The sequence below is a fragment of the Cornus florida genome, unplaced genomic scaffold, assembly GCF_030987335.1.
Source record: "Cornus florida cultivar Cherokee Brave unplaced genomic scaffold, ASM3098733v1 CherokeeBrave_3.0.0_Hap2_Chr03, whole genome shotgun sequence".
Lineage (NCBI taxonomy): Eukaryota > Viridiplantae > Streptophyta > Magnoliopsida > Cornales > Cornaceae > Cornus > Cornus florida.
The window spans coordinates 38,209,583-38,229,151 of record NW_026775573.1 but is presented as its reverse complement, the minus strand read 5'-3'; the positions used below and the strand labels follow the sequence as shown (position 1 = coordinate 38,229,151).

General features: G+C 35.7%; 1 protein-coding gene across 1 annotated transcript; it reads left to right on the top strand.

Moving 5' to 3' along the window:
- The first annotated feature begins 1,049 nt into the window (after positions 1-1,049).
- LOC132300300 (chaperone protein dnaJ A6, chloroplastic-like) lies at positions 1,050-18,986 on the top strand. Its single transcript, XM_059797323.1, has 8 exons — positions 1,050-1,211; positions 2,634-2,774; positions 7,159-7,300; positions 7,404-7,461; positions 8,803-8,845; positions 17,539-17,587; positions 17,704-17,784; positions 17,872-18,986. The coding sequence occupies exons 2-8, from the start codon at positions 2,644-2,646 to the stop codon at positions 18,721-18,723; spliced, it is 1,356 nt and encodes a 451-aa protein (XP_059653306.1). The 5' UTR covers positions 1,050-1,211; positions 2,634-2,643; the 3' UTR covers positions 18,724-18,986.
- The last annotated feature ends 583 nt before the right edge of the window (positions 18,987-19,569 follow it).

Below are 19,569 nucleotides of genomic sequence, written 5' to 3'. Positions count from 1 at the left end.
TCGTCGTCGGGTTTGAATTGCAAGTGTGTATATCACTTAAAACAGATATGTGGGTGAGGACATTTTATATTTCAAGTTTTGTGGGTTAGGAGCTTAGGATTTGGAAAGATATTTTGTTTTAGCAAAATTTTGTTTTCCATAAAAGTCCGACCAGTTGCACTTTTTACTACCTATCCAATTTTCATAGTTGGGTTTTTTTTTAAAATATGAGAAAGTCAACCGGTTGTTTTATTTTTGATCGGTCACATAATTCGAGAATTCCGATTTTTGACTTTTAGAGAAATCCGATTAATCTTACTTTTCTTGATATGTGCTAAATTTCAATTTTAGAACCCTAATTAAATCATTTCAACTTTTTCCTGAACAAGTTCATTTGTGTTGGGAATTTGTGAAAATTAGTTTCAAGTTAGTTTTATTTATTCTTCGAAAGGCTAAAATTGTGGGGCGAGTTGTGTTCCTTTGATTGAGACTATCCATACCAACCCTGATCACATTTTAGAATGTATGGTATGCAAAAGTGAGTGGAGCTTTTGTGAGAGACAATTGAAGGATAATTGTGTGAGAATTGTGAGTGCTTTAATTATTGAGTGATTTTGTACCAACACAAGAAAGAGCAAGTTGAGAGTTTAAGCAAAATTCTTCATCATAATCCAAGTCGAATCCCAAGTCGCATAAAAGTATCAACGAGTGTATTAAAACCGTCAAATTTAAGCATGAACGAAAACCAAGAAAAGCTTTAAAAGAATTGTGAGAATTAGCCTAGTTAAGTGGAAGCTCGCCGAAGATATCCGACCCAAATATTTTCTTTTTCTTTCGGCATATATCCGACCCAATAGACCGGCCGCAATAACATCCATTTTTGCAACCGCACATTACTCCACAATCCACTTAGCCTTTAATCACCATTAACTCAGCATAATCCGTCTACAAAACAAGATCGAACGGCCACGATTGGCGAGTGCAGGGAAGATTATTGTTAGAATAGCAGCGGACCAGCAAGCTAGAGACGCACAAACCTTTTATCGGGTCATATATATAATGTATCTATATTTCTGGAAACCCCTCTCTCTCTCTAGAGCCTCATCTTCGACCTCAGAGAAAAGAGCAGTACACAGCGTCTGTTCTGCTCCAGCAGCTACACCTACCACCGCCGCATAGAGAGAGAAAAGCTTCAATCCAACAGTAAAGAGGATTCCGAAGCACAATAACAGGTTCGTCATCGATTTGAATCACTTTCCATTCGTAGAGTTCCACAAATTCGATACACTTCAACGCCCTCTCTTCTATATATGCATTCATATATTCTTTATAATCAAACGCAGACGCATAATCTATATATTTATATGTATATGTATCCTTTTCTGTTTTGTTATACTAATTGCATTAAAATTCACGATTTTTGTCAGTCTCGATTGGTGTAGTATGCGTATTGAGTGTTGTGCTTATCCGGACCATGTCTTTTTCCTTGGAAAATGGGGATTGGATACATTTCCCTGGAAATATCTCCTTTTTGGAACTCCTAAATGCACAAGGCAACAAACCCTTAATCAATGGAGTAGTTAGTTTTCTTACACCGGGACCAATTAGGGTCTATTGTTAAGAAGGAATTTTACCAAACCACTGGATATAGTTTCTAGGAAAATGGGTACTTTTGAAATTGCATGATGTATATTTTACAAATGACACATAGGAATATCAAAATTGGGTCTCTTTCGGAAAAACCTGAAAATGTCTCCATGATACCATAATTTTAGGAGTCACACACTAAGCATAACAATTATATTAAATGTTTGATTGAATTTTTTTATTCAACCTTCTAGAATTTAGAATTAGAATTACTCATTTTTGTTTTGATTGAACAGAAAAAGAATGGAGGAGTTTATTATTTTTTGTTCTATTAGTGGATAGAAGGGAAAGACAAGGAAATTTTTATTATCCCTCATCTATAAATATCCAAATTTTGATTCCTGATACCCCATGGTTAGTTCAAACTGTATAAGAACAATAATCAATGAAAAACCTGAAAATCTCTCCATGGCACACATATATATATATATATATATATATATATATATATATATATATATATATATTGTGAATAAAAAGGGCCAGTCATCCACATATGGGGTCTTCTTAAATTTACCCTTTGGGATGTGTCTCTGGCTCTGATATTTGTTATTGTAAACTTAACTTGGCCTAGTGATTGTGTCGAGATTAATTGGGGCAAACAATTATATGATTCATTGTGATCATGTGATAATCATCCAATAAATTGATTATTGAAATTCCATTGTCATTTGTAAACCTGATCATGCCCCTTCTCCCATATCATTTGTTATATATCCAAACATAAAGCGTCAACAAGCTTAAGTGCATTGATTTCACACATTATGGATTTTTGATATGTCTCAGAATACTTGTTGTATCACGATATATTCATTTTATTGATTAGTATTTGGGCCTGAACTCTTGATACATGGTTCAAGTAGTGTGTGTAGGCTGCATGGGTCAAGATATTTTGTTTTCCTATTTATTTTTAGCAGAGCACCTTTATCACTTATAGGTACATTTTCATCTTGCAAAAGGTCTAAAAATTGCAACTTTTTTTAACAAATCGGGACTCTTCTGTATAGACTCTATTGGATGGCGATTATACCTTGTGGAAGTACAGCAATTATACCTTTTGGAAGTACATGGGTGGCTCGATGGGGAGTTCAACCTCAATTTATATCAAGATCTTCTATTACAAGCAAGTTATCAACGTCATCACAGTGGTGAGTATATAGTGCCATTTTTGTTGGTAGGAATGTGTTCACTAATTCTGGAGCATTTTGGTTTCTGAACTCCCTTATGCTATCTGTCCAATCAGTAACTATAACCGTGCTGTTATATCCTTGTGCTTGGTGTGCAAGTGACATAAGGTATGGAGGTAGTATGACTGAAAAGCTGCATTCACAGGGAATTGAGAAGTCTAATACTCTGATTATAAAGATGAACTATTAAATTTCCAAATAATATTGTCCTCCAATATCATTTCACTCAGAAACCTTCATGTCAAATTTTGGTGTTATCTACAACTTATGATAAATGGCTGATTTAGTTATGGTGACTATCCTATTCTCTGCAGTTATTTTTTTTTTTTATTAGGAATGTTTTGAATCTGTTAGCATATTGTTTTTAATTTATTGAGAATGATGGAAGGCTGACTTCCTAAAAAATATATATTTATCAACTTCTAAATGCTTTACTTCAACTCATGTTTCCTTTTGGCATTTTATAGTACATATTTTCCAAATCTTTGAGATGATTCTAGTTCGCTATTCTTATAATTAATGTGAATAAGTTTGTCATAAATGATTGTGAAAATTATTTTATTAGTAACTCCATGGGATAGTTGAGTTGACATAAGGTTTCTAAGCATGACCTAGAGTCTTGTGTTTATTTTCTGGGGGTGTCGAAAACATTTTCCCTGGGTTTACACGATATCCTTTGTGTGGGGGTGATTGCAGGTATCCAAAGGGATTCAGGAGCGTTACACACCCTCACTTATTAAAAAAAGAAAAGAAAAGAAAAGAATAAGGCTTTGTTTGGTTAGATAGAATCAACCGGAAAAGAAAGGAAATAGAAAATTTTAATTTTAATTTTTTTTTTTTTTTTTTTTTTTTTTTGTAGTTTGGTTAGATAGAAAAGGAAAAGTTCTAAAAAATTAAGATTCTTGTAACCCTTTATTTTCTCCGAAATGTTTCCTACACAAAACACGGGGAAATTTTATTTTCCCATGAAAGCATCGTCTTTTTATTTAGTGGTCCTATTTTACTCAACAACTTCATTGGTATATTAGTTTACCCAACAACTTCATCTATATTTGGAGATAACAACAATTTTTTATTTCAAAGAATTAGAGTCCACCTACAACAACTTTATCATTAATAAAGTTTTAATTAACTTGTCTTCCATTCTTGTTGTTTTTCATCATATAAAAATAATAGTAGTTTGGAAGGTCTAAATTAATTGAAAATTTTATCATTTTTCAAATATATTTTATTACTAATTCTTTATTATTTTATTATTTTTATAAAATTAGGGCAATTTAGGTATCCAAACTATAATATGATATTTTCCTACAATTTTCTTGAGTAAATTTTCATCCTAACCAAATACATACTAGAAAATCAATTTTCTTTTCATTTTCCATTTCTTTTCTTTTCTTGCTATTTCCATCTAACTAAACGGAGCCTAAGAGAAAAAAAAGAAGAAAAGAAAAGAATAAGAGTAAAAAAAGAAGAAAAGATAAAAGATATTAAATTAGTGTGTTTCTAATAGTTTTATAGAATCTTATTATTAAGGTAAGGCAATTAATGCATGGACATCTCACTTTTTTTTCCTTCTTCCAAAATATCAAATTTTAAGAAAATAATTAATTTATTATATAAAAGGGGTAGCAGGAAAGTGAAAAAATATATTGCTACGGGTTTTTGATAGGCTAAACATATTTTGGTGCAAACAAAAATGGAATGGGATATGGAAATTCATCCGAAACACATCAGGTTTCGAGTTGGGGATGGCAACAGGTTTGTTTTTGGGAGGATATCTGGTGTGTTAATCGTTCTCTTGCCCTCCATTTTCCCAGACTCTTTAGGAGTGCCACGAACAGATGCACCTTGGTGTTTGATTGCTATCACCTTGATAGTGGTGGGAGAACGTCCTGGGCTGTGCGCTTTTTGAGGAACTTTCAGGATTGGGAGATTGTGGATGCCATTGGCTTTTTGGACTTATTTCATCGCCAGGAGACTGTGGATGGAGTTCCTGATTCTGTGGTTTGGGTTCCTTCTTCCTCTGGTCGTTTTGAGGTTTGGTCTTTCTATAGGTGTCTTATGGATGTTCCAGGGGATTCATTCCCTTGGAAAGCTATTTGGCATTCTGAGGCCCCTCTCAAAGTGGAATTCTTCGCTTGGACATCTGTATTGGGGAAGATTTTGACCCATGATAATCTTAGGAGGAGGAGATAGGTTATGGTCATCTGTTGCAACATGTGCTTGAGGAGACAAGTTGTGGTCAACTGTTGCGGCATGTGCTTGAGGAGGAGACAGGTTGTGGTCAACTGTTGCAGCATGTGATTGAGAAACAAGGAGGGATCATCTTCTTTTGCTTTGCCCACTAGCTAGGAACTGTTAGGTTTTGATGATGATTTTGCTTGGGGTTCAGTGGGTTATGCCCGGGTCTTCTAGAGGCCTGGAGAGGATGTACAATGGGGGCCCAAGCTCGTGATTTCTGGTGTGTCACGCCTTTGTGCGTCTGTTTGTGTTTATGGCTTAAAAGACATAGGAGATCGTTTGAAGGAAAGGAGGACCCCTATTAGCGCGCCGAAGTTCTCCATTATTAGCACCCTTTTTTGTTGGGTTCTAGGGAGAAATCGTAAATCTATGGATGAGATAGTTGATTTTTTGGACTCCTTGAGAGTTTAGAGGCCCTAATTGGCCTTATGTAGTTTTTGAGGGATGTGTTCCCCTTTTGAACGCTTCTTAATAGTTAATACAATCTTACTTATAAAATAAAAAACTGAAAAATGGAAAGAAAGATATGCATTGTGAGACAAAGGGAATAATTAATTACACAAATATATGGAAATTCATGCACACCTTTGGTAATGCTAATTTTCATTTTTTATCGATGGGTGAAAGGAAAACCACCCGCACAATTGAACCGTCTCATCACATTCCTTATATATCTGATACACAAAGACTACTTCCGTTGTACCACATTTAGAGTATCCAGTTCACCACTCTCATTTTGTTTCATGTAGCATAACGACAAGTGTTCTAGGTAACAGTACCTAGAACACTTGGTTCAATGGATAGAGTGGGGCTGAGAAAGAGCTTTGGGCTGCCTCCGGGATAGCTGGATCATGCTTATGCTAGTTTGGAAGAGAATAGAAAGGTATCTCTAGGCATATGTGGTACTGCATGCATATTGCATAGTAGGATTGGGCTTAACAGTTCATATCCATATAGGCTTTATGGCACTGAGCCCTCATAAGTATGTCATACCATCTGCGTTAATGGGAAGCTAACTGAATTGTATGATCAGTACCTAGAAGCATGAGCCAGAATTCATGTTCCATTGGGCACTAGCTGCTGCCTTCTTTCTTGCTCCACCTCTTGGTCCAGGTCGCTCCACTCTCACATAGATATGATTTACTTTACTTTCCATGACATGTGTCCATCTCTTATGCTTTGTTTGTTCCAACGTAAAATATTTTCTGAAAAATAGTTTAGTCATTTTTCAGGGTTTGATTACCTTTTAAAAATTGAAAAAGTATTTTACAAGGATAATATTTTTACATCAAATAGCCAAAATGACTTACAGATCTGAATTCTAGGCCATTTTTGACCCTTTAAGCACCCATACAACACATCACGATCACTTATTACAAGACCGTTTCCACGGGGAATTAAGAGGAGAGAGAGAGGCTGTCTCGTGGGGATAAGAGAACTTTGATGCTGGGGAGAGAGAGGATCTGCACAGTTAGAAGTTGATAAAAAGAGGGAAATTGGAGAGAGAGGGAGAGACTTTCTTTTCTTCTAGTTTTCTTTTTTTCTCATTGTTGCCAAACACCAGAAAATAAAAGAGAAACATTTTTTTACATGTTAGATGTTCTTCATGGAAAACATTTTACATTAAAACAAACGGAGTGTTAGAGTGAAGAACATAACACTTCAACATATTGCAATACATTATGGTCCTCTAAATCACAAACCAAATGTCTAACATGGTCCACTACATAAGATTCTATGATATATAGATATCAAGCAGTAGCATATAGGAAAAATACAAATTGTATTGGTTGTTACCTGGAGCATATTACAAAAGCATGTGCCGAAGGTCCTTGCCTATCGTGAGGGAACTTTCATTGTGCATTGACGAGGGGGCTGTTCTTGGGTCTTGGCATGTCTCTTTATTGATCACCAGATGGGTTCATCTTCTTCCGGCCTTTGTACTCCTTGTCTGCTGCTTTGAACATGTTCTGGTCTACACTTCTCATATCCATGCAAAAAATCAGATAAACTTCATCAAGAATAATGCTGTATATGCATTATTGTTTTCTGTAGTGTCTCGAGCAAGATAATAACGCTGTATATGCATTATTGTTTTGTGTAGCGTCTCAAGCAAGATAAGGGCATTGGCATCACCAGGCTCAACCATATTTTCTCAAGATACAATGCATGCACTGTTTAATACAGGGCCATCTAAGAATCCTTGTTACCGGAGGGGAGCTCGTCTCATTGTCAGAGCGGATAGCGTGAGTTCACTATTTGAATTATGAATTTTTGTTCTTGGTGCTGCGGCTTCCTTCTTGTTATGCCAGCATGCATATTTTTAGGATTAACGTCTTGTGCCCACAGGATTTCTATTCTATCCTTGGGGTGTCAAAAAATGCCAGCAAATCAGAGATCAAAAGTGGTGAGTACAATCTTGATCTTTTTCTACTAGATTATTCTGCAACATCTTTGATACAGTTCTCATTGGTTGTTGTAAACTATCCAGTACCCACTAGGGATAAATCTGCAAATTACGGGGACTTTCTTTAATCCCGTTGAAATGGGTGCACAACTCTCTCTATTTGCAAACATTCTTTGTCACTCTACTTCATGCTTTTGGAGAGCGATTTAGCAATTGTTCTTAACACACTTGAACCTTCCTATAAATTGTGCTGTTTTACTTGTTTATCAACAAAGAAAAATTGTGCAATTTCTTGGTTTTCTTTGTAAAATGTTACAATAGATCCATTTGCCTGTGATATAAAGTGGAGAACTTAAGATAGATTGTGGCTATGGATGCAAGAACATAAACAAATAAATAAAAAAAAGAAAATCTTCAGAGAGAGAGAGAGAGGCTCAGGTGGATGATGGGAGAGATTACTATTGTAAGGTATGGATTAAGAGAGTTTGATGGCCGGAAGGGATTCCTTTTTCTAATTTTTCCATGTCATCACTTGTTTTAAAGATCAATAGAAACAACATTGTTTTTTATTTTTTTGAATTAAACTTTATTACAATTTCTAGAAAAGAAAAAGAAACCTAACTTCATGAAATGTTTATTGTTGTATTTTTAATTAATTAATTTTTTTAACTGTCAGAAAAAAAGGAAATAACATGGTAGGCAGAAAGGCACCAATTTTTTAATTTTTTTTTTGTAAAAACATCAGCTACAATGTGACAGAATTGATTTTCCTACTGAACATTTCTTTCCCCCAACAACCCCTTCCCCCCCCCCCCCCCCCCCCCCCCACAAAAAAAAAAAAGAAAAGAAAGTAAATTATTAAAAATTGTTTTACAAAGTTGTCACACAGAACTATAATAAGAAATCTTTAGTGAGGACTGTACTAAACATTTCTTATTATAGTTCTGTGTAGCAATTTGTAAATAATTTTTATTTGTATTTTTTATCATATATCCTCCATTCTCTTGAAGTTCTGTGTACTTATTTTCTAGTTAAAGTGCGTAATATTGTTGGAACTCAGCAATTAAGCGTGTGCTTGGGCAAGAGTATTACCAATGAGCGGGTGATTGCAGGTATCCAAATGGATTAGTCTCACCACCAAGGAAGGGGGGGGGGGGGGGGGGGGGGTGGGGTGGTGGTGGTGGTGTGGTGGGTTAAATGACGTTGTTATATGCTTATCCATTATTCCCCTAGATTAAATGTTTTGCATCTTAACTTATTGTTGACCATAACAATATGCATTTCCCAAAAATATATTCTTTGGCTCATGCTGTATTGCTGAGTATTCTCTTTCATGTGCAGCTTATCGAAAGCTTGCCAGGAGTTACCATCCCGACGTGAACAAGTAAGTTGAAAATCTACTTAAGATGCAGAGAAATATATGTGCATATTTAATTACTAACAATCTTTGGGCAGCAAAGTGATGCATAGTTGAGTTTTTGTAGCAGTCAAGGGTAATTGTAAAATTTAGGATAGATAAGACTAAAAGAGATTTTAGTAGGAATTATATATGAAGATGTGGTTGTCTTTCCAATTGTGGTAGGTGTCAATTTTTTAGTAGATTGGGTGATGCAGCAGAAAAAATGAAGAACTTTTCATTGAAGTTTTGAAATGTTAGTTTTATGTAACAGTTTTTTGTAATATATATAAATATCTACTTATCAAAAAAAAAAAAAAAAAAAAAATTCAAAACTATATTTTGTGGACGTACGTGGGGTATATGCAGACTTTTATGTTGTGAACAGTGAAGTTGAATTGAGGGCAGTTATTTTATTATGGTGCTTCGTTTGAAGAGGGGTTATCGCCCTCATCCTGGTAATTGGATGAGAAAGTGTATTTTTCCACTTCTCTGGAGGTTGGCATTAATCGATGTTTAGAGAGGAAAATTGAGAGTAGGATAGTATGGCCTAGGGAGGAGCCACATCTGTCCAATCTTATGGGGGTACCTTTGTTTGCCCTAAGAAGTGTTAGCTATTGTGGTTGTATTTTCTTTGTGGTCCTTGTTTTTTCAATTCCATTCTCTCGTGTTTATTTGAATGATTTGTCATCCTTCACCTTCTGATTTTGGTACTTTATTTAATGGATATCCATTTCTTCTAGAAAAGGAAATACCAGAGTAATCGACATAGCCAACTTGAATGCCACTTCCATATGGCAGGGCTGTTGTTAACGCATATGCTTGTTTCTCTTGACCTTGTTCACAAGAATAATCCAAGGAAACTCGGGTCTCCAACTTTTTGTCCATCCAATTAAAAGATATTGATGTAGTTTAGTTATTAGGATTTATCAACTTTTTTCTATTTTATTTTTTATGCTTATATGTTATGTTCAGTTAGCATGTTTAGACCTTAGAATGAAGTTCTCCATCGGTTTTCTTGTAGTGTTGGAATAAACCTAGGGTTCAATCAGTAGTTAAATTTTCTATTATATTGTTACACCACTCAATCAGGAATCCATGTGATTTCACGTGACATCTGTCCCTCACTTCCAGTTATCAGGAGTATTAATACTTGCTGAAAATGGAAATTTGAATTCCAAGATGTAAGGACTCTTCTAAGGTGTCATACCTGGATCGGATGTGTGTTGGATACTGACATTTTGTTGACACTTTTATAAATTGTGTCTGACACCTCATCAATGTGTTCGTAATACATGGGAATCCATAAAGGAATCGTGTCTGACGATCATGGAAATCCAATAAACACAACCTAAAATGTCTTCAATTTTATATGAAAAATTGCCATTATATACATTCCCGTCACAGGTCAAACATTTAATGGTAACTTCTTAGTATATTTCAAGGATTTAATTGTATTGAGATATGATAGAAGTTTAGTAGTACATACGAAATAAATATCATAGTATTTGCACAACTTCATCTTTTGCATTATGCAATTCTCAGTAAAAAAATTAGAAAAGTAATTAAGGTCTTATAGTTGTATTGTATGATAGTGTTAATAGATAATTTTTTATATTTCCACTTTATTGTGACCACACCGTGCTGGTATCATACTCTCTTTGGATTTGAAATACCAACATATCCATGTTCTATTGTAAATTCATGTCCATGTCTAGTTTTTGTGTCATACTTGGTTAGAATTATAGGCATACAATTGTTTCATTTGTAGAATTAGATAGCTTTAGCTAAATGCCGACTGCTGTCAGCCAATATTAGTGGCAGGTGTGGTATCTTGTGACCTAGTGTCAACTCCTACAAATGAAGCGGGGATTGACAAGAGCTCCACTGGAGAGCTGTTCTCACAGGATTGATGTTAAGGCTAAGAGCCCATTCTAAAGTAGTCTTAAACTTGTATGGGTTGTTATTTGATCCATAAAGCTGACAGCAAATAACTGGGATTAAGGCTTGCTGATTCTGGATTTGTAATGGGCTGAGAGTTCTTGAGAGGGGCTCTTGAGAAAATACTAGTGAACTCATTAGGTAGAAAGAGTGAAAGGAGCAAGTTGGATAAAAGAGTGTCCACTGTGAGCACCAAAGCAGACAATACTGTTGAGATTCAGAAAAAATGAATGGCGGGCGGGTGAGAATGTGGGTCAGATTCCTCACATACTCATGGAGTTGATTATCTAGAGATGTTTCTGCTTTAGCAATGTGATGTGGACAATGTGTTTTGATACTTTTAGTTAGAGGAATAGTTTATAAAATGTCTATTCCAAAAGAAACAATACAAGGCCAAAAAGCCACTAAACTCTCAATGAGTACAAAAATCAGCTGTCTCCCCCATAGTTCTACAATTTCTCCCGAAAACCCAACAAAAAAGAGAACAAAGGATAGAGGACTTAGTCGCTTAAGTGCTCCAATAGGAGTCTCCTTGCCTTCAAAGGACAGTAGAAGTTTGTTCTTGCTGGGAGATGTCAAAACTTATTAAAAAAATTCATTTGTTATGCACGTATTTCAATCGATATTGGATGCGATTTATGTTCTCTAAGAAGCCCATACATGGTACATGGACACTATACAACACGGATAAGAAGACTGTAGACACATTAAATCTTAAAAAAGTAGGACACTGACATTATATGACAGACATGTCCACACATATAATCCTAAAAAAGTAGGACACGAATACAAACACAACATGGACGTGACTATATAGAAATATACTTTTTAATATATATACATCTATTGAACAAGACAGCTATGGAACTTTAATTGATTTTTAATTTCTGTACTACGAGTTACATAATTTAGAAGCTGAAGCTATGTGATTCATGTGAATATTGTAAAAATTATTATATTATATATACCACTCCCCTACTTCATCGTTACAATTAAATTTTTGACCTATATGAAAAAGTGATTGCATGCGCTACTTCTTGTGACCATGTGTATAATATTATTTTTCTTAAAGAAAAAAAAGTTGGACCCTTTGAAGGTGAGTTTAATTTGTTTTCAAGATTGTTGGATGTGACTACTCTTAGATGTGTTTTGTGTTATATAAGAATTGTATGTTCTGGAATGTCAGTGAAATGTCTTGGACGTGTTGGCGAAGTTTCCAAATTAATGAAAATTTAATTTTAAATTATGAATAGAATCATGCAATGCCAGGCATGTGCCAGGAGTGTTTGTGAAAGTGCCCGACATAGATGCGACACCTTCATAAAAATGTCCATACTTCTTAGGTGATGTGTTGTGTTGAAGTGGTTTTATGTGAAAGCCACAGGGCTGTGAATTGGCCGAACCAAAGGTAAGTGTTTGGGCTTTGCTCGGGCAAGTTATGGTGATGTTTGGGATCGAATCATACGTGTAATAAGCTTGCTAGCATTGTTCGAGCTTGGCTTATCAATATTTAAATAAGCTTGAGCTCGACTTGTTTGAGCTTCTATGTACATATTGGATCTGGGAGAAAAAAAGAAGTTTATGTTCAGGTCAACCCTCTTATCAGGACCTTAATTTACAGTTATATTATATCTAAGCAGAAACAAGATCCTAGAAAGTATGTGAAAATCCCTCCCCAAATCGTCATATATCACACACAGATTACAGATCAGAAGGGAAAAGTGATTGAATAAAAGGACAAAAGAAAGCAAAAGAAGAAAGGTATTGGAAAACAAAAGAAAGTGGATGATAACCATGGTTTGAAGTTACTGAGTCAAGCAGCATTTTAAAATTCAACAGTTGGAGAAGAGCACTGGGAAAGTATCATAGTCATACCTCTCTCTCTCTCTCTCTCTCTCTCTCTCTCTGTGTGTTTCCAAGCAAATGTCCAGACCAGGACCCATCTGTTTTGGTTGCCCAAGAGAGTAGTTCAATTAAATATTAGAAGTGGAGTGGAGGCTACAGTTTATTATAGATATATATATATATATATATATGTATATATATAACGTTCATATATGTACATAGAAAGTAGAAATCAGAAGAGGTTGGACAAAACCTATTCTGTGCTTAATGAAGCTGAGAACCAAGCTTTGGCCCATTCAATAAGTGAGCTTGAAAGTTACTCTCAAGCATGACTCATTTAATAAGTGAGCTTGAAAGTTACCCTCAAGCTTGTCTTATCTAGCTAAATGAACGAGCTTGAATAGCCTCCAGAGGGAGTATAACAAACTAATATTTGGTGCAAAATTAAAATTCACTAAGTGGCATTTATGGATGCATGAATTCCTCTTGTTGGTAATGTTTTTTTTTTTTTTTTTCACTTTATATTTGGAAAATTATATTATTATGTTATAATGAAGCAGTTATGAAATTAAAAAGTAGGAAAATCTCAGGAAAATAAGACAGTTACATCGTGTTGCAACGCTGTAGGCTACATCCCTTTGAAATGCTCCCAAGTATTACTATTACATTGTATGGAGCCTACAGGAAGGAGAGCATAATTTTTTCCCGTAGTTGCTCATTTATGTTGCATTCGCTATTAGAACTTAGAAGTGGAGTCTTTTTATCTTAATATTACATTGCTTTCTTCTGCTAATTACGTAATTATGTCAATTCTGCTAGTCTGTGCAAAATTATCCATTTTTTTGGGAATCAGTATATTCTCATATATGTTAATTTCATAATCTTTCCTTCAATATACTTTTCAATTAGCCAAATCGGGTCACATTCTCCTAAAGGAATTTACATAGTTACTGGTGGAACAATGTCAAGTCAATTGTGACTTTCTACAACCTTCTTGTTTTGCAGTTTGATTTGCACCACTAGTTTCCTTATCCTTCCTAATTGTGTATTGAACTTTATCAAGCTCACCAAAATTTATAAAGAACCCCTATATCTTCTCAGTAATTCACAATTTTCCTAATTTAAACTACGCTGATACACGATAATTTGACTTTTGTCTCCATGTGTTTTGTTTTATCCCCATAGTCACAAAAATTAGCCATAAATTATAGTTTCAAATACAATTGTTCATTATCATCATCCTTGCCTTTATCCCAAATGATGGGGTTGGCCACATGTATTTTCTTTTTTCATTCTATCCTGTAATACACCATGCCTCCTCTAATACTTAATTTTTTATTTTTATTTTTGTAATCATTTTTAATTTACTTCATCCCATATAAGTTTTGGGAAACCTCTTTGTCACTTGCCTTCCAGGCAAACAATTTTCCTCTTCTAACTGGTGCATTTTCGGATTTACATTGTATTTGATCATATCATCTAAGTTTAGTTTCTCCAATTTTATCACTAACAGACTTTGTTCCCAAATTTCCCCTCAAACGTTCATGACTTGTCTTAGGACTTTTGCTTCTATAGTCTTTCTCCGTGTTTCAAACTTTGTTGTTAAGGCTTCCTTAGAAGTATCTAGGCCTAGTTTGGTACCAGGAATGGACTGGAATGGAATGGCCATTCCACCTTTTCATTCCTTTTATTTTGTTTGGTGTGTTATATTAAAGGTGGAATGGGCATTCCAAGGGAATGAAAAGTCATTCCCTTGGAATGTTCATTCCAATAAATCATTCTTCTTTATGAACAATGGAATGCCCATTCCATTCCCAACCAAGCTTAAATAAAATAATTATAGACAAATAGCCCAATCAGGTCTCTCACACATAACACAAGAAGCCTAGAGACCTTCTGCTGTCTTCACTGTCTCTCGTCTCCAAGCGGTGGCTCTGCCTCTGCCGCCAAAAGAAAACTTCCCCTTGCCTATCTACTTTCTCTCTCTATCTCTTACCCAAATCTCTCTCCCTTTTTGTAAATAAGAGCTAGAAAATAGAAGAGAAGAATTCTTAGTAGGCACCAGATCTTCGATGCGAGAACAACAGAGATGTGGATCAGAGGTAGGCCAGTGATGCAGAGGGAGATGATGGGCTGGTGTATGGACCAATGGCACAGGTCAAAGGCTAGGCAAAGGAATGGTGGACACTGGGTTAGGATGGGGAAGATAGAAATGCTCCTGAGACCCAATCTCCACCATTTCTCTTCCTAACCCAATCTCCACCATTCCTCTTCCTAGTCTTTTAACCTGTGCCATTGGTCCGTACACCAGCCCATCATCTCCTCTGCACACCAGCCTACCTCTGCTCTGCATCTTGTTCTCACATTGAAGGTCCGGTGCCCTCTAAGAATTATTCTCTTCTATTTTCTAGCTCTTATTTACAACATGGTATCGGAGCAGGAGTAGGTCCTTTGTTCAAACCTCACCGTCAACCTGATTTAAAATTTGAAAAACATGTTGGACCAAAAGGACACGTGAAGGGGCGTGTTGAAGTAGCTTACGCTTTTGAAGTAGATGGTTAGCACCTCTCTATATCACTTCTCTCTATCTCTGTCGCTTATCCTTGCTTCCACTGGATCAACTCGTTTCTCTCTCTAAAATACCTCACTATTTTTTTCATGGGCAAAGAATTCTGAAGAACATGGTAATGAGAATCCTTTAAAAAGGTTAGCCTCCAATAACTTCTCTAAATTGATGGATCAGTCAACTCTAGCGGAAGACCATCACTGACGGTGACGTAACAGATGTCCATACTGGATTGACAGGCTCTGGCAAAGAGGTCATCTTTGCTGGCGCCAGCAGTAGGTGGTTGGGCTTTGCATATTTGGTGGTGGGGTCAATGTTGATCAAGGTGATTGTGAAGCCTTTGATGCAAGTTTCATGACCTGATGGACTATCGGGGTTATATGAGCTTGTAGAGGGTATGAGATCATGATAGCATGGGGCTTCTGTTGAAGCTCCTCCATTTTGTTTTAACAATTTTTCTAAAGAAATTAATCTGGGAGTTTGGACGGGAACATCAATGTCTGTGTAATGGGAAAAACTTAGATTGACAAATGGGTAGGTGATTTTTAATTTTTGCTTGGTTGATATATATATATATATAAACAATAAGCATTTGATCGATAGTTTTCTGAATAATGTTTCATAGACGCAGCTCGTGAGGTTCTAACCAAGGTGCATCAATTGCTGGTATAAAATTTGAGCTAAGATTTTTTTTCTGATTTTAAATAATTGTATTTTGTAATTGTTCAAAAATTATTTTTTATTTTCACTTTTCCACCCCCTTTTTGAGTTAATTGTTTTCAAAACTAATGTGAGTCAAAGAGGGGTATTTGAAAAAAAAATTCTTTAACCAAACACTTGAATGATAATAATCATTCCATTCCATGTTAGAAACCAAACACTAGAATGAGTATGACTATTCCATTCCTTTCTCATTCTCATTCCATTCTCACCTGCACTCCATTCCCCCGTACCAAACTAGGCTGTAAAATTATGTCCTTAGAAAACAACATAGACCATGAGATATTTCCTTAGATATCTTTTGCTATTTCATACGGATGATAGTTTTGCACATTGAAGGAGGGAAGAAGACTATCTTGTATGTTCAATAATCAATATTAAAATTGTACAGATTACAAGAATGAAAAATAATATGCCCTAAAGGAGGGGCTGAGTAACTAAAAGAGGGAAAAAACTAAACTACCCACAAAGTAAAAATAAACTTTCTTAACAGTTAACACTTATCAGGTCCTCTCTCTTTGTCCCATATTAGTAGTCCCTTTTGGGGAGTAGAGCTAAAAAGGGGACATGTAATTGATGCATTATCCCTTCTAAAATTACCAAGTTATCCTTTCATGTTTGAATATATATATATAATGAAGTTGGAAATTTTTGAAAACTTCAAGGGTATTTATGAAATTATGCCCTTCTTTTACTTGGACTTTTCAATGGGACAAGAATTGTGGGACAGCTCAAAAAGAAAAGATGGACAATTAATTGGGACGGAGGGAGTGCAACCTTATTATTACACATTTCTTAAGTGTGTTCTTTACATCCTTATTATCAATTTCACTTACCATTCTTATGTTCGTGTTGAAAGTAATTTTTTATCTTTCTAGTATATCTTTTTTTAATTTTTTATTTTTAACTTATATTGTTTGATCTATATCCTTAATACACATAACTTGATTCATATCTCCAGTTTACCTCTCTCTATTTTTTTTTTCTTCTAATTTGTTATAGATGTTTCACCCTTTTTAGTTTCTAAATTTTCATAGAAGTTATTTAATGCATTTTGTTTAACTTTAGCGACCATCCTTTTAGCTCCATATTTTAATTATTTGTATTTCTTAAATCCTTTTGGTTTTTTACTTTTTTTGCCACTCTATGAAACTTGTTCTTTTATTTATTTATTGCTTGTTATATATCATCACTCCACCACCATGTTTCTTTTTTAATAAATTTCTTTCCCTTGGTCTCTATCAAAGTTTCCTTTGGCTTTGTTATTAATATAACCCGCCATTTTTTTACAATGAGTTAGTTATGTTGGCATTCCATTTCCATTGTTTTTGTTGTAATATTTTTCTCTAATTATTATCCCCTTGTTACGTTTCAATTTATTCCACTTTGTGTTTAACCCTTTCGTTCTTTAAAAATACAATTAGTGGGGCCAATTTTTTTGCAATTGCGAAGCTGGATGGCATTATGTCTTTATGCACTCTGTTTGATCTGTTTGTTTAAACCTTTTCATTTATCAAGTTCCATCATCTTTTTATTTTTTCTATTTTATCATTAAATTCTAATAGTAAAATGCTTTATTTGAACTCTTGTTCTTCTTTCTCTTCTTCAGAGAACCAGGAGCAGAATCAAAATTTAAGGAGATTAGTAATGCTTATGAGGTAAAGTTCTTGATCCTCATACCTATTATTCTCCTATATGATTCTTGACTGAGCAGAGGTAGGTCTGATGGCCATGATGGAGTATTTGAGCATTTGATCTAAATCACAAACTACAGGTTTTGTCAGACGATGAGAAACGTTCTATATATGACAGATACGGGGAGGCGGGGCTTAAAGGTGCTGGCATGGGCACGGGGGTAAGTTTCATTTTACTAAAAAAGAAAAGAAATGGCGAGATTGTGTTTTATCTCAATTTTACACATTCACACTTCGTGTCATGACAGGATTTCAGCAACCCCTTTGATCTGTTCGAGTCATTATTTGATGGCTTGGGAGGTATGGGTGGTATGAACATGGGTGGAAGAGGTTCTCGGAACAGGGCCACAGAGGGTGAAGATCAGATCTACAATCTGATCTTGAATTTCAAAGAAGCAGTATTTGGAGTAGAGAAGGAGATTGAAATAACTCGGCTTGAAACCTGTGGCACCTGTGATGGGTCAGGGGCCAAACCTGGGACCAGGCCATCCAAATGTACCACCTGTGGTGGGCAAGGGCAAGTTGTCTCATCAGCAAGGACCCCACTGGGTGTCTTCCAACAGGTAATGACGTGCTCTACTTGTGGTGGTACGGGGGAGATTTCTACTCCATGCAACACGTGTGGTGGTGATGGGCGAGTAAGGAAATCAAAGCGTATTAGCCTGAAAGTTCCCGCCGGGGTTGATTCTGGCAGCCGGTTAAGGGTCCGGTCAGAAGGCAATGCAGGAAGGAGAGGGGGTCCCCCTGGAGATCTTTTCGTGACAATTGAAGTTCTTCCAGACCCTGTACTGAAACGTGATGACACCAATATTCTCTTTACTTGTAAGGTTACTTACATTGATGCCATCTTAGGAACCACAATGAAAGTTCCTACAGTGGATGGAATGGTGGATCTGAAAATCCCAGCTGGTACTCAGCCAGGAACGACACTGGTGATGGCAAAAAAGGGCGTTCCGTTTCTGAACAAAAGTAATATGAGGGGTGATCAGTTGGTGAGAGTCCAAGTTGAGATTCCGAAACGGCTAAGTGGTGAAGAGAAAAAGCTTATTGAAGAACTTGCCAACCTAAACAAGGCCAAAGCTCCTAACAGTAGGAGATAGTAAGAAGTGAGGGTGGTAACATATGCAGTTGCCGTTAAACCTTCTTAGTTTGAGTGATATTTTAAGTTTTACATTATTGCTGGAATTGTCAGCAGGAATTTTCAGTGAAATCTCAATGGCTCTAGCTACCTGCAGCTGCTTTGTAGTCGTAGGGAGTTTTTCGGGTTAGTTTTGTACTGTGTATTATACATTAATATTCGAGGGAAAGAGGAAGAAAATTAGAGAGACATTTTTACTTAATTATTCCTGTTTTTGGCCTTCTATTTCTGTTTTCACTCTCTTGATTATTATTATCTGTAATTAAGTGTAAACGAATATCACGATTCAGGCTTTTTAGGTATTCGCCACTAATCTGCATATCATGATCTTTTAAGTTGAATTTGTCAAAGATGTTTACAGCTAGCTAGCTCTCTCTCTCTCTCTCTCTCATCAGTATCTCCCAAGTTGAATTTGTCTGACGTGTATAGTGGTCTTCATTTCTACATTGGCCCACTACTACTGGAAATTCTAGTCAATGAAACTTAAATACAACACCAACCAACCAGGCCCCTGCGAGAAGACTTTGACATCACCTCTAAAGGACTTCTAATCTTTTGCCATTAGTCCATAAAATTTCAAGTTATTTTAAAGCATTTTATTGAGACCAAGGGTATTCTGATCTTCGAGTTATTTTCTAGTTCATGTTTTCCTGATGTTCTAACTCTGTTTCTCTTCTGTGATCCATTGTGAAAGTTCTTACATCATTATGCAAGTTTGTTTTGTCATCACTACAGTGTGGAAACAACAGAAAATACAATTTTGGCCTCCTTTTTAAAAACAAGCATGATACTATTCAAATTCCAATAA